The sequence below is a fragment of the Notamacropus eugenii genome, chromosome 1 (genome assembly GCF_028372415.1).
Source record: "Notamacropus eugenii isolate mMacEug1 chromosome 1, mMacEug1.pri_v2, whole genome shotgun sequence".
Taxonomy (NCBI): Eukaryota; Metazoa; Chordata; class Mammalia; order Diprotodontia; family Macropodidae; genus Notamacropus; species Notamacropus eugenii.
Genome location: NC_092872.1, coordinates 37,571,010 through 37,597,756, shown reverse-complemented (window position 1 = coordinate 37,597,756; position 26,747 = coordinate 37,571,010). Strand labels below are relative to the sequence as shown.

Here is a 26,747-nt window from a genome sequence, read left to right as displayed (position 1 = left end):
GGTGTCAAAGCTCCTCCCCCCCACCCCCCAGAAAGTTAAATGTCTGCACTTTTTCCTGTAACAGCTATTGAAATCAATACTGATTCTTTCTACTGTGTTAAATGCATATAATGACTTTAAGAATAGGCCACCTGCCCAACCAGTCCCTCCCAAAATCCTGAACTCAAGTACTGACAGTTTAATTTAGGCAAATTTTCAGTTATTTTGAGTTTGACTTAATAGCACAGTGATTTTTATTTGTTTGTTTAGATTTTGGTGGGATTTTTTTATTACTGAAACTTAAATATGCAATAAGAAAAGGAACCATAAACTTAAATATTGAAACTTAGATTCATAATAAGAAAAGAAAAGAAAGCATGTCATGTACACAGTGGAATGTAGGAGAGGATTCAAAATATGTAGCAATAAATCTCCCTTTAAGAAAGCCTATATAATAAGTACTGTGTATTGTGTTGAGAACTGTCTATCTTTTCTTTGCTTCTCTGTTACCTTTGTTCTCTGCTGTACACTTTTTACTTGGCTCTTTTTTTCACCCTTCCTGCCCCTACCCCCATCTACAATTAAGTGCGGATATATATGTATATACAGATATTTAGATAAACATATGCTTATATACACATACATACATTTATACATACATGTGTAGGCATATACTTTCCTTAACAAATTCTACGTCTGATCCTTATTTTTATGTTTTTGTGTATCTCTTTATTTCTTATCCTAACTCCTCTACTTTACTTCTCCTCTTTACCTTGCCCTCCTGTTACTTAACCTAGCCACCATTCAAGCATCTCTCCCTTATCCTCTCATTCCCTTAAATTTAACTGCTGTTCTATACCCTCTTTTGACCTGTTTCCTCAGCCTCCCCTCTAAAGATCCCTCCCTTGTCCCCACCCCCTTCCCTCTTCCCTTTTATTTCTTTCTTTCTGAATTTAGAAGACTTTTCTACTCTTCTAAATATATGTGTATTTCTCCCTCTTAAACCATTCCTGATGAAAGTAAGTTTTCAGAGCTAACAGCTATCTTGCCCTGTCTAATACCTTTGAGCCAGTTCTTCGTCTTGCGCCTCATTTGTATAAAATAATTACTCTTTTTAGCTGTTCCTAAATGTATTTACTTTTTAAAGTCATATCATAGTCGGGTGTACCCCAAGCTTTCTTACCAACTACCCAGGTACTAATAACAATCTTAGACATATGTTTTACATTTTATATACTTAAAAGGTAAATAGTCTGTCCTTATAATTAGTCTTTGGCATGTACCTTATACCTCTCGACTCTTGTATGTCAAATCTTCTATTTAGTTCAGGTTTTATTTCGTTTATTTATTTGTTTATTTTGGACAAAGTCCTAAAAGTCTGACAGTTCATTAGATGTTCATTTTTTTTTTCCATTCAAGTTTATGCTTAGCTTTGCTGGGTATGGTATTCTCAGCCAGAACCCCAGTTTTTTTTTGCCCTCCAGTATGTAGTCTTCTAAGACCTGCTGCTAGGTCTTGTGTGATATTTAAATTTTTTTTTTCTTTTTGCTTATAGTATTTTTATCCTTGAGCTGGGGATTTTGAAATTTGACTGTAATATTCCTGTAGGTTTTCTCTTTTAGGTGGTGATTGGTAGATTTTTTTCTATTTCTACTTTATTCTCCTGTTCTAATGCTTCAGGTCAGTTTTCTTTACTTATTTCTTCTATTATTGTATGAAAATTCTTTTTTGATGATAGTGTTCAAGTAGTCCAACTATTCTTATCTTTTTTCTTCTTGATCTGTTCTCTAGATCAATTGTTTTTCCTGTGAGATGTTTCACATTCTCTTCTATTTTCCCATTCTGTCTATTTTGTTTTATTTTTTTCTTGATCTCTTATAACTTCACTGGCTTCGCCTTGCCCAATTCCAGTCTTCAAGGAGTTGTTTTTTCCCTTAAATTCTGAATCTTCTTTTCTAATTTGTTGACTTTCTTTTCATGATCTTGTTTTCCTTGGATTGTTCTTATTTCTTTTTTTAGTTTTTCTTTAATCTCTCTCATTTGATTTTTAAAGTCTTTTTAAAGTTCTTCTATGAATTCTTTTTGAGCAGATAACCATTTGGAGTTACTCTTTGGGGCAGAAGAGAGTTTTTTTGTTTCCGTATCCTCTGAAGATGAGCCCTGGTCTTCTCTATTCCCATAATTACTTTCAGTGGTTCAATTATTTTCTCTTTTGCCTATACATTAAAAAAAAAATTTGTAGTAGCTCAGTTTTTATAATCACCTCTAGTCCTGGGATATGGTAGATGGTGCCTCTGACTGTAGATCCTTCTTCAGTTCTCCCTTTGGAACTGGAACCAAGACCTCCAGCCTCCTTTAAGTGCTCATAGCCAGTGGCATCCCACCCCACTGCTTCTGCATTTGCAGGGACATGTACTGCTTTCTTTTCACCCTGTTCTTAGTTTCGACAGACAACTGGGTCTGGTGTTCCTTATCAACAGATGTCCCCTCTGTGTCTCTTGGCTCAGATGCCCAACACCCCTCACTGTCCTGGAGCTCACTTGTGGCTGGAGTTTAGGCAGCCTCCTGACCCAGCTAACCCCAGGGCTTGTGACTTGTTGAAGAGTGCACTAACCTGAAGGTATTAGCTCTTCAGGGGGACTAAACCTCGTCCTGTGACTTTTCTTCAGATCTTCCCCAGTTGTCCCATGAGGACCGCTGTTCTACCTGTTCTCTTCTTTATTTTTACTGCTCAATATTCACCCTAAGACACTGTTTCATCTCTTTTGTGGGAGAAAGTCTTGAGACCTTGGATTTTTCTGACCTATTCCACCATCCTCCCAGAATCCTTAGCACAATGATCTTTTCAAAATTGAATCTAGTCCACAGTATGCCCAGGTTTCATCAAGAGACCCTTCATTAATGGTGATGTCAAGTATCTGTCCCTTTGTTATGGAACTTACCAAATAGTCCAGAAGAAAGTAAAGGAATCTGTTAGACCCAGATAAATGTTTTTAATTGTGACCACAAAACTAAAATGATTTATATAGATATCATGTATTTAAAATTAATAAGCCAAATAATAGTTCTCACTAAAAGAAAAAGATAGAAAAAAGTACATTGGTATTTAAGAGTTAAATGGAACAGCATAAAGAATGTGGGGGGGAATCCTGGGTGATTTCATGATGTGATTATGTCATGGAAGGAAAAAAACATCATTTCTCGTTCTTTCTGTGTGACTTCCCCATCTTTCTGTCCCAATGTTTAATACCTGTGAATGTGAGGAGAAACTATACTTAACACAGTCAGTGTTTGAAATAATGAAATGATTCCTTTTTATTGACTGTGAACCTACAATTGGATGTATGTCAATTCTCCCAGTTCATTTTTGTGCATGAATCTAAAATACTATGCACTGTGTAGTATATTTCCTTTCTTAAATGACAAGATTTGGACCATCAAAGTATAAATTTTATATATATTTAAATTATTTAGCTCTAACTTTAAATTATCTTCTTAAACCTTAGAAATATTATGAAAATCACAGTTTGCCACACAAAGGAAGTTAGCTGTATATCTTTTTCCCACTAGAGTAAAACCAGAGAAAATAGTGCTTACTATAACATTAGAGACTGAGTAGTTCAGTCAATAAATATTTATTAAGTGTCTACTTGTGTGATAGGCACTGTACTTGAGGATATGGAAGAATTTCCTGATAGTTGCCAACACCTTGAATCTTTATGAATAAGGTTGATTTATATTATTATATTATCTTTAAAATGATCTTTGTGTGGTTTGATCTTAGGGAAATTCAGAGACTTTGATGAACTCTGAAGAATTTTTCCTTAAACCAGTGATAGAGAGAGAGTGTGTGTGTGTATGTGTGTATGTGTGTATGTGTGTGTGTGTGTGTGTATGTCTAAGTGCTGCCTAATTAATATACTCAGTTGCTACTGTACTACTCATTACACTAATCCTTGGTCAGCATGGTGAAGGACACACATGTTAAACATTGGTAGTACAGTACAAGATTCAAGTAGAAAAATTGGACTTAAATATTTTTTCAGCTGTAGTTGTAAAGGAGCCTCTGCCACTGAGCATCTGTACAGCTTCTCTCTCCACGTAATTACTGAATACTTTACTGCTTAAGATAATTTTCATCAAAATTTTTTATATATCAAAAGCATCAGGTTTATCAATTCAAAAAATACCAGGCCAAAAGTGAATTCAGGTTTTTGTTTTTTCTTTTCTATGTTTGCTATTACCTCGATTTCAAAGTTGGGATTATTTGATTAAGGGTGCGCCATTATTTTGTATAAACTCAAATTTAAGATACATCTTATTCTTACGTTCCCAAGAGAACAAGGACTCTGGAAGGTAAACAAAGAAGGGCCTTATGGTTTGTGTGTGGGCTGTGAAAAGAAATTGGGTTGGTTGACTAAACTAGTCAGGTAAAGAAATCAGCTGAACTTTTATATAATGACTATATTCCTTTTTGTTATTAATATGCCATTTTTTTTTGATAGGTGGGCCCATGTAATGTGTGCAGTTGCAATCCCAGAAGTTCGATTTGTTAATGTCACAGAAAGAACACCAATAGACATTAGCAGAATACCTTTACAGAGGTTAAAATTGGTAAGTAGAAAAACCTCATGTATTCCTAACAAACGATATTCACTGTCTCAGTGTTTTGTATTTTGATACATACTTTATCAGCTTCTTTATAAATTTTCAAATTAGATGAAATCTAGAGAGTCTATAAGTATGAAAAAAATTTTATGAGGAATGCACATGCATGTGTGCGCGCGCACACACACTCACACATACACACATATACACACACACTCACACACATACACGCACACACATGCACACACACACTCACACACACTTACACATACTCACACTCACATACACACACACTCACACACACACACTCACACACACACACACACACACACACACGCGCGCGCGCACACACACAGACACACACTCACTCCTTTCCTCTTTTTTTTTATAGTTCCCTTTCTCTTGTCCAGATTCTGGACCTTAAGAATAAGGAAGTCAGCTGATTCCATTATCTTTTGTTCCTTAACCAGAAGTTTGCTATGAAACAAAGTAAACGACTTTTATTGTATCTGAAAGATTTCATCGCTTAAGATGGATAGAATTCATTTGACTTGACAAACGGTATAGCAGATGACCTGGCTACTTTAGAAATTATTTTAGAAAACCATTTCACTGATTCCCTTTCATAAATATAAGTCTGGTTGAGAGGATAGGCCGTTGATGTACTTAACACTGAGGCAGCCTTCCAAGATTGTTCAATTTAAGTCACTAGATCATTAGCTTAGACCATTAGGCTTTTTATTTAGTGAGAATTCTTCCTAATGTTGAATTTCCTTACTTTAAAATGCAGAAGCCTATCTGAGAAGTGTGTTTGATACTTTGGGTTTCTACATACGTATGTGTATATAGGTGTGTATACATATATGTGTGTGTGTGTGTGTATAGAAATAGATACATACGCACACATATATATCATCATATTTAGCCTCAACTCTTTACGCCGTATAGCACATTTAAAACTTTTTGACGATAACTCATTATTTTAGATTGTTACTAAAATCTGATTTATTTATATTATCCATCCTCTTGCCTACAATATCTCAAGCTGATAAATTCGTCTGGTTATTTTGGGTGTGTTGTAATGAGGCAACATTCATAGGACTATAGGAAGTGAAGATCTCATCAGCTAGTGGGGTCTTTTTGTACAATTTTGGCAGACATTATTAAGTACAGAAAAGCATTGTGCTAAATGCTGGTGAAGATACAAAGTTCAAACATGAAATGTACATTGCATTTTGGCTTTATAGAATGGACACTAAGTACCAAGAAAATTAATAATACTTGATGTATGTGCATAGAGTATCATCATAGAATGATTTACCTTGACTACAGACATGGAGGCCTTTTGAAGGGTAGGTACTGTCCAGGGAAAAGAAGGCAATTTTCTCTCCTGGAGTGGTAGGTAGGAATTCTCCCAGAATCTTGACTGAACTGCTTAGAGAAGGAAATAAAAAGAATTTGGAAATGTTGATTGGGTGGGAAATCTCGATTCAAAGGCTCTGAATGCCAAAAAGCCAAGTAAACTCTTATGCTAATGCAATCATTAAAAAAATCATTAAAAATCTTTGCAGTTTTGGAAATGGGAAATATTTAGATAATACTTTGATTAGATAATACACTGTATTTTTAATAAAGGTTATCAAAATAGACTTGCTCCTTTCCTATGATATAAGCCATATTGGATGGCTGAGATTTACCTATTTTGGGTCCCTGCCTATGGACAGGAAATTTACCTGTGGATGGAATAAAAAATTTTAAGGTATTTTTACAACTATTTTTAAAAAATTTTTTCCTTTTATATGTAAAGATAGTTGCCAGTATTCATTTTTGTGAGATTTTGAAAAGTTCCAAATTTTTCTTCCTCCTTACCTTTCCTTCTCCCTCCCCAAAGCACCAGGCAGTCTGATAGAGGTTATACATGTGCAGTCATGTTAAAGATATTTCCATATTAGTCATGCTGTGAAAGAAGAATCAGGACAAAATGGAAAAACTATAAGAAAGAAGAAAACAAAAAAAAATGAGATCAGTATGCTTCAGTCTGGATTCAGGCTCCATAGTTCTTTCTTTGGATATGGATAACAATTTCCATCATGAGGTTTTTGAAATGATCTTGAATGGTTATATTGCTGGGAAACACTAAGTCTGTCATAATGGATCACTGCATGATGTTGCTCTTAGTGTGTACAAGCTTCTCCTGATTCTGCTCACTGCACTCCGTATCAGTTCAGTTTTTCCAGGCTCTTCTGAATCTGCCTGCTCACTATTTCTTGTAGCACAATAGTGTTCCATTGCATTCACATATCACAACTTGTTCAGCCATTCTCCAGTTGATGGGCATTCTTTCAATTTCCAATTCTTTGCCACTACAAAAAGAACTGCTATAAATATTTTTGTGTATTTGGGTCCTTTGCCCTTTTTGATTATCTCTTTGGGATACAGACCTAGTGGCATTGCTGGATCAAAGGATATACACAGTTGGATTGCCCTTTGGGTATGGTTCCAAGTTGTTCTCCCCAATTGTTGGATCAGCTAGAAAATGAAGAAGGCCTTCCAACCTGTGCTTCAGGGTTATAGGGTTATATCTTTCTGGGAATACCTTTTCTCTTGAAGTTTTGCCCTCCTCGGCTGTTCAAACTAACCTGTAGTTGGCAAGAAGTATGGAAAAAAAGGAGAGTAAACCTGTGTCTAGGAGGACTGAAAGCCCCCACTCTGCTGAGTTGTTTATTCTGTTGTGAGAGGAGTGGTCCACTAAGACGCAGCACTGCCAGTGGATGCTGAATTGAAACATTTGGCTGAAAGAGAGCTGGACTGGCATCAAGAGACCTGAGTACACTCTGTGCCCTGGTTCTAACACTGACCTCTGTTTCCTGATCAGTGAAGTGAAGGGGTTGGACAAAGAGGTCTCTGTAGTCTCTTGCAGCTCACATGACCTCCAGATCTGTTTAGCTTTACCTCAGCTCAGCCTCTATTTTAGTAAGAGGTAAATGAACCTTCCTGTTTACTTTAGGGAGACGGCAAGTCACTTCCTCTCCCTGTGGCCTCAATTTCTTCTCCTGCTAAATAAGGAGATGAAGTAGATGTTCTCCAAGGCCCCTTCTAGTTTTACTATAGTAATTTGATGGTGTTGACTGGGGGTTGTTTTGGGGTTTTTTTCTGTCCTCTTTTCTGTCCTCTACTGTAAGGGTTACTACTTCACGTCTTTCCCTAATAATAAGGCTTCTTAGATACCAAATGTGCATAAACAACTGATAGTAGGACCTAATTTTCTTTTTTTTTCTGGCTGAGATTGAGGACAGTGGCCTGAGTCTTTTTTAATAATATTTAATTTTTTCAAAGTTTTTAGTTCCAAATTCTGTCCCTTCCTTCTGCTGTCCTCTTTCCCTGACACAGTAAGCAATCTGGTATAGGTTATACGTATGTAATCATGTAAAACGTTGTGGAAGGAAAGTCCAAGAAAAATGAAAAAGAAAGAAAATAACAAATAGTATTGGACAGTCTGTATACAGATGCCATCAGTTCCCACTCCGGAGGTGGATAGCATTTTTCCTTATGAGTCCTCTGGGATTGTCTGGAATCATTGTATTGCTGAGGATGGCGAAGTCATTCACAGTTCATTGCATAGTATTGCTGTGACTGTGTACAGTGTTCACTTCCCTCTGTGTCAGTTCATGTAAGTCTTTCCAGGTTTTTCTCAGATCATTCTGTTTGTCATTTCTTATAGCACAATAATATTATGACCTAAGTTTTAAGAATACTCAGCTAAAGTAGGACACTCCTGGATGGTCAGTCTTCCTGTGATTAGGATAGGAAGTAGGAGTGGGAGGCACTTTCCCCAGTCCCTTTTGATCTCCTAGCAGTGATTTCTTCCATTTTGGAATAGATCCTTTGTCCTTCCCTCCTCCAGCCAAACAAGGTGCTCTCTGTGTTGCTAGACCAAGGTGTAAAGGTTCCTACTTATACTTCTGCTCCTTTCCCCGAGATCTCATTTATTTCATTGCTACATCTTGAAAGAATGTATTTCAGGATTAAGGCTGAATACCAGAAAAGCTGAAAATGAGTAGAACATTGGGTAAAATACGAAAGCTGTTGTTTTACGGTGAAAAGGAAATGACGAACTCTGTTGGTGTTTTTGCCTATTTTCTGCCATTAAGTTCTTGTTTTATCTTCCCATTTTTTTTCTAGAGAAGTTTTATCATACTCTCTCAATTTCCAGTGCTTAACCTAGTTCTGGGCACATAGCAGGCACTTAATAAATGCATTTTTTTATTGATTGATTTTTTGGCCATCTCATACTCTCCCTGGACAGATCAGGTATGCCGTTAGGTGCTTCTGTCAAGGGATGCATGTTTAAAAGCATACTCATTGTGGAGAGAAAAAAAATTTTGTATGCTGGAGTGAAAGGGTTTTCTCAGTGAAAGAATTTGAATTCAATGAAAGAAGCCGTTGCTAAAAGGGTGCTGTTGTAAAGACAGTATTATAGCCCACAGTGTTATTATGAAGAAAGACTATAATGTAGTCTTAATTTTAAATTTCAAACTTACCTCTGCCCGTCTTAGTTGATTGCATTTATTCATTTTGAAATAAGCAATCGTTATTCTTAATGTTTCGTTTGTATGGGGTTGCATCACTGCACTTATTCTCCTTGAAAGCTTGTGTAATGATTTGATGTCACTGAGTCCAGCACATTTCCTCCATGGAATGACAATAAGATTCAACATGGAACATGCCAACCAAATTATGTGGTTGATCCCTTCCTTGGAATTTAATGGTTGCATTTGAAAATTCAGAATCATTATTTTGATCACTGCTTAATTGTTATTATATATCATACATTTTTATGGAATTTCCTTGGTCTTCAAGGTTTATAGGTTCTGACTGAACTTGAGGGGATAGCTTGCAGGATTTCTAGCAGCTGGATACAGGGAAAAATCAATTTAGTTCTCATGCTTCTGTTAGTTCGTATATCATTTTGGTGGTAAAATGAAATTATTTGTAAATAGCCATCTTCCTTTTAGAATGCCAGAATACCTAAAAGGTAACAGATAGAATTCCATTCTTCCTTAATGGAGAGTACCATAGTAATTATCTTTTAGTCCAGTCCTTTATCTAAAAGGTCAGAGAAAGTGACTGTCTTTGAGAGTTGGAGAAGGTAGTAAAGATTTCATAAAAGAAGTTGGACTAATTTTAGATTTTGAAGAAGATGTCAGTTCAAGTAGTGCCTAGTTTTTACTAATATCCAGACATCATGTGGGATAGATGGGCAGTTGTAGACCTCATGGCTTCCTCCTACTCCACTTTACGCCTATTTTGGAGGAACAAGCTGTGTTCTAGCCAAACTGGCCTACTCTACCTTGAAATATACCCTCTGCTTTCTGGCCTTTTTCTGCCTTTGCTTATACTCGAATGTTCCACACTCACCTTTTTTTAACCTGTTGAACTATGAGGTCAGTGAGGGTTTTGTTGTTCAGTCATTTCCGTTGTGTCTAATTCGTCGTGATCCCATTTGAGGGTTTCTTGGCAGAGATATTGGAGTGATTTGCCATTTTCTTCTCTAACTCATTTTACAGATGAGGAAACTGAGGTAAACAGGATTCAGTTATTTGCCCAGGGTCACACTTAGTTTATGAAACCAGATTTGAACTCAAGAAGCTGAGTCTTCCTGACTCCAGGCCTTGCACTTTATCCACTACATTCCACTACACCTTGTAGTTGGCCTTAACCTTGAAGATACAAACTATGTTTTTGCCATTATTTATATACCCAGTGCTTAGCACATAGTAAGCACTTAATAAATACTTGTTACTTTAAACACAATTGCAATGGCACTTCCTTTGTGAAGCCCTTTTTTAGGTCTTGTTTTGAACAAATATTATAGATATCCGTGTTTGTGTTTTATCTGTCCAGTAGAATGTAATTCCTTGAAGGTAGGGATCTCTATCTTCTTAGCTAATCTTTTCTTCAGTTCTTAAGTGTGCAAAGAGAGGATAGAGAAAGAGAGAATGGCTCCAAGAAGCACCTAAGTATCTAAACAGCAGCTACTTAAAGGTGTGAAGATGTACTGGCTTCATTCCGCTGAGTCAGTGACTCTTGGGAAGCAGCGTCTGGTAGGAACTTGTTGAAAGTATTCATGTTATTGCATTCCTTGTAATTCATCCTTTGCATAGTTCTCAAGGTTAAAATCTCCTTACCCTCTTGCCCTTGCTGTGGAAGGAGGATGACTCTACCAGTCCAAAATAGCATTCAAGAAGACATTTTTAAAGTTTTTGTGAATATAAGTCATCCTTAGTCCTTTTGTGGATAAAATGGAAGATAGGAGAAAGAAGAAAATTGTATTTCATCAATCATTTAAAACCTTGTCCACTACCTTTGAAAAAACAGAGCAACCCTTAATCTTATAATCTGTTTATATATCTCTCTTGAATACTGTACACACACTTTCATTCCTTGATCTCATTACTTTTTCATTAATCATGAACTGTTCCCTGTTACTGAAGTGTCCTCCCTTTTTCTGTTTTGTTTTTCTCTGTCCTTTGATAAACAATTCAGATGCCTCAAATCAACTGACATTACTAAGTAATTAATGTATGCAAATCACTATGCTAAGTGCTGGGAGATAGAGATACAAAAACAAAAAAAGAAACAATTCTCGCCTTTAAGAAGCTTAATATTTACTCTTCCATGAAGCCCTCCACACCTTCTTTCCTGTTTGAACTTTACACTGCTCTTGGCTCTGCAGCTCTCTAATGTGCCTAAAAGTCATATCATATTTTATGACTTTCTTTAGTATTGCCTTTGTGGTTTTCCCATGTTAGGTTATAAACTACATGAGTCCAAGGAATTCTTTCTTATTCACATTTATATCTTGTCCAATGCCTCCCACAGTGCTCAGTATGTGGTAATGTTGGATACATTTTGTATACATTTGTATACATCTTGATGAATGGATGAAAAATAATTTTTCTTATTGTCTTCTATTCCAGTTTATCATTTGACACTGTTGACAGTTTTCTTCTTGGAATTCTCTCCTTTGCTTCCATAACGTCACATTCTTTCAAGGTTACCTCTCAACTCTCTTTTCTTCTATATTCACACTGTCAAACTCAAATAAAAAGAAATCTCTGCAGACTGTTTCAAGACTTTAGAAAACCCCCTATTAACATCTGTTTTGTATTATATTTTTATATTGTTGTTAAACATTTCCCACTCACATTTTAATCTGGTTAGGGCTTTTGGAGCTCTGTTTTACACCATCCTCCTCAGGAACTTCCTCTGTTCAACTGGATCATCTATGAAGATGAATTCAAAATTTTATCTTCAGCCATGATTCCACCTTCAGACACCAGCCTCATATTTTTAAGTTAGTACTAAAAATGTTTCTTGGGATATACCTTGAAATTTTGTTTAAAACCAAACTCACTTCTTCTCCCAACTATTTCAGTTAAATTCAAATACTCTTTTTCTACTCAAATCTTCCTAGAATACTCTGTATATTTCATTTACCACATTATACCCTATCTTATTCTAATCTAATCTAAATGTCATACCCCCTTAATAGAACATAGTTTTCTTCAAGATAGGGATCCTGTCATTGTTTTGTCATTAAATTCTCAGCAGACATGGTGGAATTGAATTGAATTTTATCTTTCTAGTCAACTAAATTGAATCTTGGTGCCATTTTTCTTTCTTCCTGTCTTTTGGCCCACAAATCTAATCATTGAGCAAGTCTTGGTTTTTTGTCTACTTTAGGGCGTGGTCTTCTACATCTATCCCTTGATGTCCTTTTCGCCTGCTGTGTTCTGTACAGGGTTCTTATTGCTTTGCATGTGGACTGTTTATAGGAAGAGCTACTATATTCTTTGTTGTTCTGCAAATCATGTTTCAGGTTGTTTTTCCTCGCATATAACTATGATCATGATATGCCTCTTCATTTATTGAAAGTTCCTATATCAGTTGCTCTCAGATGTCTATAGGATTAAGTGTAGCGTTTGTTATATGACTTTTAAGGCCTTGGACCACTTAACCTGTATGGTGTAATGGAGGTAAGAGTGGACTAGGATGCAGGAGTCATGGGTTCCAGTTCTTTCTCTGGTGTTATTTCTACCTTTCTCAAAACATTTAACATCACCAAGTACTCATTTCTTGACAGGTGATATAGGGGGGTTAACTCGGTGAAGTACAAAATGACTTGTGACTCTCCAGTCACGATTCTGTCTTTCCAGCCTTGTCACTTTAGGGCTCCAAAAACAAGCCCTTTTCTCTGGCTGGCTTGCTCTGCTCCTTTGTTACCGGAGTGCACTTTGTTGCTGCCTCCACTCCTCACTTACAGGAAATCTCCTTTTCCCCACTTCTCAGATGAGCAAAGCCTGTGGTTCAGTGGAAGAGAACTGCATCGCAGCCAGAGAAGCTCAGGGAAAATTAAAGCTATTACCTGCAGGACTTTGTGTCTGTTACTTAATTTCTCTGGACCTAAGTTTTCACATTTATAGAATGAGAGGAATGGACAAGATGATAAAAGTAGGATCTTAAGAGTTAGGTGTCACCTCCTTTACCTAGTCTTCTGACTAATGAAGCCCACAGTAATCGCTTATCTCTAAACAGCTGCGCTACTCACATTTTCAGAACCAAATATTGGGTTACATGATCTGATAAAAAATGTCTTTTTGTAAAACCTCCCTTAGGATTATTTTTCCTTGAAACCAAAACTGTCCATGAAAAGACTAATGGTAGGTAGTTATTGTGCATATAATAACAATTCTTTCTGTTGCTCCTTTGGCACTTCTTTGTATTGGGGTGTGAGTATATACATTTGTGTATATATACACGTGCGTATCTGTGTGTGTCTCAGCTCCCTGCTGTATTTTAGGATCCTTGAAAATGAGGATTATATTTTATGGTTTTTTTTTTAATTTTTGTGCAGAACTACTTATGTGATGAGTTCTTAGTAGAGAGTTTGTCTGTACTTTATGTTAATTTGGGTTTGGGTAGAGAACAATATTAGCTAAAGAAATTAGCCAAAAAAAGAAATGCTTTCATTTGGGGGTAAAATCTATTATTTTTTGTTTGTGTTTTCTTTTCTTTGACCCCTTAACTACTTTAATACCTTGCTCATTGTGAAATAACTAAAGAACAGATTTAAGTAAGCATTTGTCCTCAATAATTAAATTATGACAAAATACTTAAATTGATTTTTAGCTAGTTAGATGTGATTTGTTTGACATTCTTGTTCATAAAATTTTGAGACCAAGGGATGAAATATATGCCAGTATAAACTTGAAATCCTTAATATACCTGCTTAACGCTAATGAAGAAAAGCAGTACGCTTATCCTACTTTGTAGCCTGAAGTTGCTTTGCTAATAGTCATTCTCATTTTTTGTTGAGTGGGATATTTATTATCAGATTGATATTGCAGAGTGTCCAGTATTATGTGGTCATTCTTTATGCATTTTATATTGCAAGACTGGCTTTGTGAACCATTCAGTTTTCATTTCTCAGTAATAGTGATGAGTAAACCATAAATTGTACAATAAATAGGAAATTAGTTGTCTGAGGTGGATACCTGAGAAAGTGTTTGATTTATAAGGCCTAGTAATAATTTTTGGAAATTGAGAGCTACTATGCATCGCCTTGTTTTCCATTGGCTAAGGAGTTGGTGAGTGAGAGTTCAGATTCTGAAATCTTCAATAATTTTACTTATGCCTTAATGAATGTTGAAAACTAGGTTGCAGGGCCGTTTCCACGATGAGGACAAGCTGTTCTTTCAGCTGAATCCGAGCATTGTTGTGACCCAGAGTATTTCCGTCTTGCTCACTAGGTGGCACTGCTATACCAGTCTCTGAATGGAACCCTTAACCCAGCTCCCTTATCCAGATTAATATCAGAGCTTGTCTGCTTCTGGTTATGTTAAGGATATTCCCTAATTTGGTGTCAAGGTGATTAAAAAAATGCTGTGATGATATGAAAGCACTGGATTCAGTAGTTTTTGGTTGTTTTTACTTTGGATTTGTCAGTTAAAAAGAACACTGTCCCAAGTCACAAACATCCAAAAAAGCAGCACCGTCCTCCCTTTTTTGCTGCAGATGGTTGGGCATCCTCACTATGAAGTTCTAAACTAAAATGCTTGTTCACTCCAGTAGTAATAAACGTTTCTTGAGCTATTTGATTATTTTAGTATTTCTTCTGTCCTTTTGTTCAGGAATACAACATGTAGTTTTTGTAAAGCTTTTCTGGAAAACTATCTACCTGCTCGAACCTATTTGGAATAAACATGATGAAAAGTATTTGTTTACATGGGCACATTTTTCTTGCCTGTATCTACAGAGCCAAATACAAATACACTATTTGTGTGTTACAGGATGACAAAAATAAAGTAGAGGCAGTGCCTGTTGGCTCTCAGGAAGTTAGATTCTGAATTGACAGTCTCCACAAATAGACTGAATCCTCACTAGCTTGTTGGTGTCCAGCGACCACTTCAGATACTAATAAATAAAATAAGATTGGAGTTCATGCTCTTTTAGGAATAAAGTGAACGTTAATGATATGGAAACCTGATATGACTGGGCTTTTAAAGCTGTTTTAATCTGATGTTTTATTCACGCTGTTGATTATTTCAAATACTTAAATCAGTGGTTCATTTTATTTTTCTGTGCCCCAGTACTTTTAAAAATAAGTGTACAATGTTTAGAATTTAAAACACAAAAGATAACTGAATAATAACAATCAAAAGATGTTCACGATCACCTCTTTCGTGTATACGGTGACTGACTGGTTTAGTACCCACAGTAATTTCCATGCAGTCAAGTTATTCTTTCTTTTGTTTTTAAAAAAGATTCAGTCCTTGTGCAGAATTGCTGGAGCGCTGAGGGACGCACTACATCTCAGTGGCAAGTGCAGCGATTGCTGCCCGTAACTAACAAATGCTGGGAATCACCATGTAAACAGGCTAACGCTGTGCACGGTGACCTTGCCAGGGAAAGGAGATGGTCTAGATTGACGTGTGAGTACGCAGAGGGTGCAGAGGATGGAAAGGACCAGTGTTTCTCCAGTCTGAGCATTATCATAATGGAGTAATGCATCGTCTAGTGTGTTTTGCAGTAGGTTCCACACCCGTATGACCACAGTCAGTTCTTTCTGCTGTGAGGCACTGCTAGCCTAGTGGCTCCCCAGACTGTATTAAGGTGAGGCAGTCCTGCCCTTACAGGTGTGCAGAGTTATTGGTCCCTTTTATGAGGGGGTACGCATCACCATTGTGCATCATAATGCCCTAAGTTCCACCATTAGAGATTAAAGCAGCCGTTTTTAAATAAAATACCCTTGGCCAACTAAACGTGAATGAGTGAGGCAAATGCTATTTTCTGTGTCAGAGCTTGAGACAGTAGGAAAATAGGGGGACTTTGAATAAATGAGGGTACAGAGAAGGAAAGACGTACACACAAATATATATATTTATCTATATATATACATCTATACCTATCTTATCTATCTATCTATCTATCTATCTATCTAGATATATATATATATATATATATATATGTATATATATATACACACGTTGTTATTGTTCAGTCTTTGTCATGGCTGACTCTTCATGACTGTGTAGACCAACTGTCCGTGGGGTTTTCTTGGCAAGAATTCTGGAGTGTTGTATCATTTCCTCCTCCAGTTTTATGTGGGCAGGGGTTAAGTGACTTGCCCAGGATCACACAGCTGTTAAGCATCTGAGGTCAGGTTTGAGCTTTGGTTTTTCTGACTCCAAGCCCAGTGCTTCTCCACTGTGCCACCTCCCTGCCCCGTGTATTTTTGCATAGATGTATTATATATGTGTATAGATTTATTTGTATGTGTGCGTACTATATGAGTATGTATATATATGTGTGTGTACTTACCTACATATATATGGAGGTGATCTTTATTCTTGGAGTAGGTGTGTGTGTATGTATATAGATTATATTTATTTCTATATCTCCCCCTCTGTGAAGAGAGATGTGGTAAAGACAGACTCTGCCTACTTCAAAGTCTTGCTTGGCTTTGCCGGCACTGAAGGAGGTGGAGGGTAGAGAAGTCTTAGAGACTGAAGTAAACGGCAGTGATGCATGGTGGGCAAAGTAAGGGGCACACTACTGTTAAAAGAATAGTAGGAAATAGGGTTGATTTGTAGTAATTCAGTTTTCCTTTGATATATAATATCTGATCTCTTTTAGCATGGTCTCCTAGCTGTGATGAAAACTGAATCTTAAGTAAGAGTAGAGAAAAGGGGAGCAAACGTACAGAAATTTCATTGAAATATCTACTTTTCATTTTTTGCATTGAGAAAAAGTGCACTTAAAATTGAGAATGGAATGCTGAGAGAGGGAATATATAGGACAGAAGGATGTCAAAAGGAGAAAAGGCATTTTGGGAACATGATAGTAGAGAAAAATGAAAATTATACCCATAAGAAAATCACACAATTCAAGAACAATTGTAAATCTGTCTATAGCACAGCGCCTGATTGAAGGGAGTACCCAAAAGGCTGCCTGTGTGCACACACTCGTTAGTGAACCACTTTGTAGCATTTCTAGGGGCTTGGCCACAGCTCACTAATCTTCTTGTTTTCTCTTTGCACACTTGGTAATTTGGTAAATGGGAAATCCAAAAGCAGCCATCTTGTTCAGATTAATATAAGAAAGACCTGTGTAAAGACCATGTAACATTTCCTACAAAATATTCTTGAGTACTGTAAACACATCTATTATATAGAGGCATTCTTCTTCCTATTAATGGAACAGACTTTTGAAAATAGTATATTAAAAACTAATGTTTTTAAAACACCATGTGTCAATTCAGTATCAGCTTTGTTGCTCCCAGTGCCTACAAGGCCTGAATATTACATTTTGACTTTATCCACTCAGGCAGGTATGGCATGCTTGATCATAATGTACCATTTGTTTCTTTATCTGTAGAATTTCCTATTATTTTTTACATTTGAAATCCTATTTCTGCTGCAGAATTGAAGTAGGAATGAATTTTGGAATAGCTGGTGTTGCTCCCAGGCATTTGATGACCTCAAATTTATATTTGACAATTCAACAGAGTATAAGCACAAGTGTACTTTGAGTGAGGAACAATATTTTGAAAAGGAATTTACACTGCTGTGATGACTGATCTACAAGTCTTTCAGTATCTGACTGAAACAATACTATTCTGTTTGGAAGCCTTTATGCACTTTAAAATTTGTACCTGAAGGCAAATAATAGTGAGCTTGAAAGCCAAAGATTATAGTTTTGAAAGGCACATCAGTTCTGAAAATAGAGTGGTTTCATGGTGATATTCCAAGAGAAGCGTTGAATCAAAGGAGAAAAAAAGTGAGGTTTCTACTTCTACAAAGAAGATTACTTGTTCAGTTGCGAACTGGTACATGTTAGACTTGCTAAAATTAGAATTACATAAAGATTAGGATAGGGTTTACCTTTTGAGTCTTAATATTACCATCCAGCTCATTTAGTTAATTTTAGAGTGATGTTAGGGGATAACTGCAGTTGTTTTCCCAGAGTAATGAAGTTCTGTATTTGAAAACATGACCATTAATGCATTTCTGGAAATGTAGACATATCGATTGCCTTTCAGCCCATGTAAAAAATGCTGTACAGGCAATCAAGAAAAGTCATTGTGTTCCCCATTACCTGGGACTGATTTATCCACATTTTTTTCTTTTCTTTTCTTTTCTTTTTTTGTAAATATATATAGAAATACTAAGAAATAAAGAGCAGAGACAGACACAGGCAGTCTTCATGGTTTCAACATTGTTGAGGAAATGCTGGTATCATCGATTCCTTTTTTTCTAAATAAATCAGGAACAGCAGGAAGAGAGTACAGATGATGAAATGATTGCTTACTGTCATGATTTATAAGACCCGTTAAAAGTGTCCTAGCTCATTAAGATTATGTGGTCCAAATTCTAAACACACACATATTCCTGTCTTTGTAAGATTTTTGATAAGAGCTGTATAAAAAAAAAGTACATTACCAGCTATATGGTACTTAACTGTCAGAATGATTTGGTACAGTGACGAGATGCTGTTGCAAGCTGTCAAATTCGTATACTGCTGTAATACCAAACCATAAAATCTTTTGAGTAAAATGGAAAATGTCAAATAGACATAACAGCAAATAATACTTTCTGAAGACTGTAGATTTCTATAGGAGAAATTGTGCAAATGTATAAAGTGTTATCTTGTTACTATAGATTTTTTCTTATATACCAGCAAAAACTTCTTGCCTGAAGGAAATTGATTTTAAACTTTAAAATTTTAATTTTGGAATCTCTTTTTCTTATTAATCATTTTAAAACTTTTTTTGGTAGGTGGTTTAGATAGTCTGTGATTAATGAATAACCAATAAAATAAAAAATAATGATGTTTATGCCACTTTGCTGTCTAAAGATCTTTTTCAGTGGAAAATAGTATTGAAATTAGAGTCAGAGTACCTGAACTTGAAGACAGGGTCTGTTGATTGCTCCCTATTTGACCTTAGGCAAGTCACTTAACTTTCTGGGCTTTAATTTCCTGTCTGTAAAATGAGGGAGTTGGAAAAGATCTCTGTGATCTCTCTCAGCTCTCTTCTTCACATGTTTATATGTGGGGACTGATCAATAACAAAATGGCATAGTTAAACTGGCTCTTCCTTGGGGTGATGGAGATGTGATTTCTTATGCAAACTGAATTGTTGCTGGCAAATCAAGGCAGCAAACTGGAGCATCATTCTGGCAACAGATGACGATGATGGTGAGCAATCCTGTAGAAGGTAAGTTTTTATCTGGAACTTGAAGGGAAGGGAGTCAGGAAAGCCAGAAAGTAGAGATGAGGAAGGAGAGTGTTCCAGGAATGGGGGACAGCCAGTAAAAATGCCTGGAGGTCAGAGATGGAGTGTCTTGTTCATGGAAAAGCAAGGAGACCAGTGTCACTGGGTCACAGTCTCTAGGGAATGTTAGAAAGTACACTGGACTAGACCTGCCTATGTCCTTGGACCTCGAACTGGATTCACCTCTGGCCTCCTGGTGCTGTGCTCCTCAGGGAGCAGAGGAGCAGTGACAGCTGAAAGTCCCTTTCCCCTTTCCCACAGAGTGTGTTGGTCAGCCATCTGATACCAACCTGCCAGAAGAAGAAACACCATGGTTCAGATTTCATCCCCTTCACTAGCTCTATGGCCACTGAGTAGAATAGAAAGGATGAACAGGCATGAATGAATTGTGGTGTGAATCCCAGGGATGGTGACATCATTTTTCCCTCATACCCAGCCCTCTTCAGTCATTTCTGTTATTGTAAAGGGCACTGCATCCTGCTGGTCACTTAGCTTCTCACTTATTGGCAGTTTGTATCTCTTCACTTTCCCTAACCCTTTGTATCCAGTCAGTTGCCAAGTCTTGTCCAATCTACATCCACATTTCTTTCATCCTTCTCCTTTTCTCAATTCATGTGACTATTAGTTCAGTTCAGATATTTATCAGCTTTCACTAGATTATTGCAATAGCTTCCTGATTAGTCCTTCTGCCTCAAGCCTCTTTCCACTCTAATCTATCCTTGGCCAACAGTTAAGGAGGCTCTTTTCCTTAAGTGTAGGTATGACCATGCCACTCCCATAGCTATTAAACTCCAGTGGCTCATTCCTATAGATTCTCTATTATTTCTCCTTTTTCTGATCTTTATTTAATTTATATTTTTGTTTGTAAAATGTCATTATTATAATGTACTAGTAATACAGTACATAATTTGCAAATAAGTAAATTACACATATTAAGGTACATCCTAAAAAATGTTAGTGATAGAGATATATGGTTAGAACATTTGGAAACCTAGATTATGATACCTAACCTCTTGCAAAATTAGAAAAGAGCTGTACAACTCAATGAAAAAGATATAACAAACTTTAAGTTTGAGGTAAGATCATTTTCGTACTTTCAATTGCTTTTAAATAATTTCCCTTTAAATATATAACTTTAATAGCTTAAACCTTCTCTAAGACTTGGAGTAGACAAGATCCCGTGTAGCTTTGTCTAATAACACACTTTTTAAACACAGGCATAATGTGGGTTTTACCAGTAACAGTTTTTAATGATGGTTTGAATATGTTGATCTAAATTTCAAAGCACATCTGTTTCTTGCCTTCACATATCTTGCTACCCTAGAGCACTTAGCTATATGAAATCGAATGGAATTGATTCTTTTGATTTCTTTCCAACACCAGAAATAATTTGGCTGAATTTTGAATAGCCTTTGCTTGAGGGTAAATATAGCTTCAGTCATGCTGAGATTATCTCTTGGGACATGCAGGAACAGCAGTATTCTGTCACAGCAATAGAATCTGCTTTCTATAGGCTTTCTTCCCTTTTACATTCACCATTTTGTCACCAACCCCCTTCCCCATAGCTTTCTTTTATTTGCATTGTTATTAGATTATCAGTTCTGACCTCTTTTTGCAAAAAGACTTATCATTATTGAGGACCATTGTCTAATTTTGTTCCCAAACCATTTTAAAAGAGTGACTGAAAAGGGACTTGCTCAGAATGATTGTAAGTCATTTTTTTTTGTTTGTTTGTTTGTGACAACACTGTGGTTCTGTGGAAAGTGAGATAGAAAGGGTGGAGCCTAGGAATGTCATTAAGTTCTGAGCTAATTGGACTGCCTTTTCTCCATCTTTCCTTCCATTCTTAGTTTTACCTTCCACACACTGAAGAATTGAATCTGACCATTTATTCATGGGCACAGGAAGGAGAGTATTGGTGGTAGAATGTGATATATGGGAAAGAGTGCTGAACTGGAAGTGAGGACACTGAGCTCTGTGCTTGATTTGTCTGTGCTATTACTAGGAATGTGACTAAGTCAAACCCTTCATCTTTTCAGGTCTCAGTTTCTTCATTTGTAATTTGTAGCTCTAAAATTTTATAATTCTGTGATTTTAGTCCATAAATTCTTGAATTTTTTTATAATAATGATGGATTTGAGGGAAAAATAATTCCTTCCTTTATTTTTCAGTAGTCACAGCATTTTACTGCCTTTGCTTCCCAAGCTCAGCACCCTCCTCCTTTTTGCAATTGCAGCTTTTGCCACAGCTTCTGTTTATGTCTTCAAAATAGACCAACATTACAAAATAGTATGTTAAAAATAATTGCTCATCATCCAGGGGTGGCCTCTAGGCCACAAGTCACCTAGGTCCTTGAGTGCAGCCTTTTGACTGAGTCCAACTTTTATAGAACAAATGCTTTTATTAATGAAATTCATGTGAAGTTTGGATTCGGACAAAGGGGCACATTTGAGGACCTGGAGGTGGCAGGTTCTCCGCCTTGAATCAGCATCTCACACCCTATGCTATGATAAGGTCAAAATGGGTTCATGATTTTGACATAAAGAGTGATAACCATAAGCAGATTAGGAGAGCAAGGTATAGGTTGCTGTCAGATCAGTGGAGAAGGGAAGAATTTATGGCCAAATAAGAAATAGAGAACATTATAAAATGCAAAATGGATGATTCTGATTCCATTAAATTAGTTTTTGCACAAACAAAACGAACATAACCAAGATTAGAAGGAAAGTAGAAAGATGGGAAACAATTTTCACACCAAGTGTTTCTGATAAAAACTTCATTTCTCAAATATATAGAGAACTGAGTCAAATGTGTAAGAATACAAGTCATTCCCTGATTGATAAATGATCAAAGGACAGGCAGTTTTCAGATGAAGAAATGAAAGCTGCCTATAGTCATATGAAAAAATGCTCTAAATCACTATTGTTTAGAGAAATACAAATTAAAACATTTTATGAGGCACCACCTCACACCTATCAGATTGGCTGATATGACAGATATGGAAAATGAAAAATGTTGGAGAAGATGTGGCAATATTGGAACACTGATGTATTGTTGGTGGAATTGTGAACAGATCCAGCCATTCTGGAGAGCAATTTGGAACTCTGCCCAAAGGAAATCAACCGCTGTGTACCCTTTGATCCAGTAATACCACTTCTAGGTCTGTATCCTAAAGAGATCATTAAAAAAGGGAAAAAGACTCATCTACGTGTACAAAAATATTTAAAGCAGCTCTTTTTGTGGCGGCAAAGAATTGGAAATTGGGGGAATGCTCATCAATGGGGGAATGGCTACCCAAGTTGTGGCACATGGATGTAATGGAATACTACTGTGCCATAAACTGATGAGCAGGCAGATTTCAGAAAAATGTGGAAAAACTTACATGAACTGATGGTGAGTGAAGTGAGCAGAACCAGGAGAACATTCTACATAGTAACAGCAACATAGTGCAATGAACATCTTTGATAGACTTAGCCCTTCTCAACAATTCAGAGATCCAAGACACATTTCAAAAGACTCATGATGGAAAATGCTATCCACATCCAGAGAAAGAACTATGGAATCTGAATTCAGATAAAGTCCACTATTTTCACTTTTGGGGTTTTTTTCTGTGGTTTTTCCCTTTTGTTCTTTTTCTTTTTTCACAACATACCTAATGTAGGAATATGTGTAGTATGATCGCACATGTATAACCTATATTAAATTGCTTACTGTCTTGGGAAGGAGGGAGAAAAAATTATGAAACTCAAAATCTTATAAATTTATGTTGAAAACTATCTTTACAGGTAATTGAAAAAGATAAAATACTATTTACAAAAAAATAAAGTACAAGAGAACTTTAAAATTAAAAAAAAAATTGTTCAGCATAGGGAGACATGGAAAAGCAACATTATCTAGTGAAGTCAAGAATATCTGGGTTCATATTCTTCTGACACTGACTAGCTTGTGACCATGTGACAATCATTTACCCTCTCTGAACCTCAGGCATGAACTGGAATAGGCATGGGGAAAGACGGTCAATTACATTACACCAAAATCCTAGACCCTTCAAGTCGTATCGCAGATGGTAGGTCCAGTGTTGGATTTATAGTTGATAGACCATGGGATTCTGATGCTTTGTGACTGTGGGCAGGTTACTTCTTCCAGTCTCAGTTTCACCATCTGTGAAATAGAGATAATAATATCTGCAACACCTACCTCATAAAAATTGTTGTGAAGATTAAATGAGATAAGATATGTAAAGTACTTTACAAACCTTTGAATGCTTTAGCTGGTTGGGAAGTGGATAAAGTGTGGGACCTGGAGTCAGGTAAATCTGAGTTCATATCCTAATCTCATATCCTTATTAGCTGTGTCACTCTGGGCAAATTACTTAACCTCTATCTGCCTCAGTTTCCTTATCTGTAAAGTTGGGATAATAGTAGCATCTACCTCCTAGGGTTGAGATACGAGAATGAAAATACTTGTAAAGCACCTTGGAAACCTTAAGGCACTACATGAATGGTAGCTATTATTTAATATTATTATGTTACCATTATGAACCAGATGCTTGAGCCGAAAGTCGAAGTCTCATTCTTGAGGGATTCTTAATAACCTGAACCTTTCTTTTAAATGTTCATTGATTTTAGGCTTTGCTTTCTTTTGCCCATAGGGAACAGCCTAAAATTCTTAGAAGAAAATGTTAATCCTAACTTTTTCCTCCATAAATATAGTATATCTAAGTTATTTTAAATGTCATGTTATTAGGATTTGAATGAATAAAATTTTTCTGACCACATATATCATTATATATAATATACATGAGAATAATTTATTTCAATAAACATAAAAAATACTGCACCAAATCATGAACAATAAGAGAAATGCAGTCTAAGAAAAATTGGCAAAGATGACAGAAAATGGCAATAGGTGATACTGGGAAGGGATGTGGAAAGACTGGCACACAGTACACTGTGAATCCATCCAGTCATTCTGAAAAACGGTTTGGAATTACGCTTGGAAAGTGACTAAAATGTCAGTGTCTTGTTGACATCCTGTTCCTAGGCATATATAGGTATAGAAGATAAAGATAGAAATATAAACTGAAATATTAAAGACAGTCTGTCAATCAAAAAACATCTGGTGAGTGTTTACAATATACCAGGTATTAGGGAAGGGGAAAAGGGAGTAAGCATTTATGCAGCACCTACTGCAGGTACTGTGCTAAGCACTTTTTACAAGTAGTGTTTCATTTGGTCCTCATAACAACACTAGGAGGTAGGTGCTATCATTATTTCCATTTTACAGTTGAGAAAACTGAGGCAAACAGAAATTTAGTGACTTGCCCAGCATCAGACAGGCGATTAAGTGTCTGAGGCTGGACTTGAACTAACATCTTCCTGATCTCAGACCAAACAAGATATCCACTGTGCTACCAACTGCCTGTATGGCAAACAGTGAGCATACCACCCCCTCCACATTCCCCCACCCCCAGAAAGTAAAATTGAGTTCTTGCCCCCAGGGGACTCAGTCTAATGGGAGAGACATGTAAATAATTAGATACATACTATGTATCTGATGTACGTATGTGTTCATCCTTCGTTGCCAAAGAAGACCATGCCATCAGAGAAATGGTGACATGACTTGCACTTGACTTTGTGTTGAGTGAGGGAGGGCTGTGCAGGTCACCAGCCTCACTTCTCCTCCAGAGCCATCTGAATCCAGTGACCAGATATTCATCAGGATGACTGGAGATGATCCAGGATGAGGCAGTTGGGGTTAAGTGACTTGCCCAAGGTCACACAGGTAGTGAGTGTCAAGTGTCTGAGGTGCAGCTAGGTGGTGCAGTGGATAGAGCACCAGTGCAGGAGTCAGGAGGACCTGAGTACATACTAGAAATACCTTAGAGAAGAAGGTGTGAGGAATTTGCAGTGCTTAGAGAAGAACTTGAAGGCACTATGGGATTTGAGCTGAGACTGGAGGAAGCCCAGGAGACTTAGAGAGATAAGTAAGGAGAGAGAACTTTGCAGACGTGGGGGATGGAGTGTCGTGCACAAGGAACAGCAAATAGGATTAACAGTACTGGGGTGTAGAGAACACATGGGGGTGAATAAGATGGAAGGAAGTCTGAAAAGATGAAAAGGATCCAGTTTGAGTTTTACTTTATATCTGCTCCAATTAGAGGGAGGTCAGGCTACTCCTCTCTGGAAAAAGTTGTGGGACTAGAGTAGTAGGGTGTCACTGAAGATTCTAAAGGTAGAAAAGACAAGATTTGGTAACAAACTGGATTTATGGAATTAATGAGAGGGAGGAGCTGAGGATGACACCAAGGTGGCCAGCCTTGTGACTAGTGGTTCCTTCAGCAGTAAAAAAGGAGTTTAGAAGAGGGAAGGGAGAGGAGGGGAAGATAGTTCCATTTTGTCCATGTTGAGTTTGAGGTGCCAATGGCACGTACAGTTGGAGATATCCAGAAGTCATGGCGATACAGGGACTGTAGCTGAGAAAAGAGATTAGGACGATATGCCTATTTTGGATAATCTATATAGAGATGATAATTGAAGCCTTGAGAGCTGGTGACATCACCAAGTGAGATAGTTTAGAGAGAAGAGAGAAGGTCTAAGAGATACACTTGGGACACCCACAGTTAGTAGAAGTTACACTTCCATGGTTAGTACAGTTGATGAAGAACTAGCAAGGGAGATTGAGATATGAGCAGAGCTAGAAAAACAATATACACAACTGTAACAATTTGGATAAAAGGAACAGTAACAACAAAACCCCTGGACACTGTGTATAATGACCAAGTTATTTTAATAACTGTGGAGGATGCCCCAAAGCTATTTAGGTTATTAAAGCATTAAAACTGAATGAAGACTTTTGGGACACCCTGTATTCCAGTGTAACTGGTTTCCTTTGTTACTTTGTTTTATGCATTTAAAAACATTATTCTTAGAAGTGATCCATGGACTACACCAAACTGCCAAAGGGGTCCATGAACACACAACAATGTTAAGAACCTCTGCTATAAAGGAATATTACTGAGTTGTTTTGCTGTTGTTTCTTAATTGGTGTTCTTGCCAAAGTGAAAAAGAATTGATTAACTTTTCTAACTGGCTTTTTTTTCCTTCTGACTTCTGATTCAGAATGGGAATTCTCATTATAGAAACTCCATGTACTGATACAGATCAATAACTCATCAATAACTTACACCCTCCACAATAAGTTATAATCTGAAACTTATAGCTATCTTAGTGACTAATAAATAATTGAGTGACATATGGTTGAAGAGGGTCTATTTAATGTATAAATAGGGGTGTAGAGTATGTTCAGGGAGGACCAGTAATTT

At 36.8% G+C, this 26,747-nt stretch overlaps 1 protein-coding gene across 19 annotated transcripts in view; it reads left to right on the top strand.

Annotated features, from left to right (window-relative positions):
* Positions 1–26,747, top strand: part of KDM4C (lysine demethylase 4C) — a 544,029-nt gene that overhangs the window by 370,157 nt on the left and 147,125 nt on the right. For all 19 annotated transcript variants that reach the window (XM_072596853.1, XM_072596740.1, XM_072596750.1 and 16 more), the window contains one exon: positions 4,485–4,593. In XM_072596853.1, the coding sequence (XP_072452954.1) occupies positions 4,485–4,593 (109 nt within the window). Of the gene's footprint in view, positions 1–4,484; positions 4,594–26,747 lie in introns of those variants that run through there.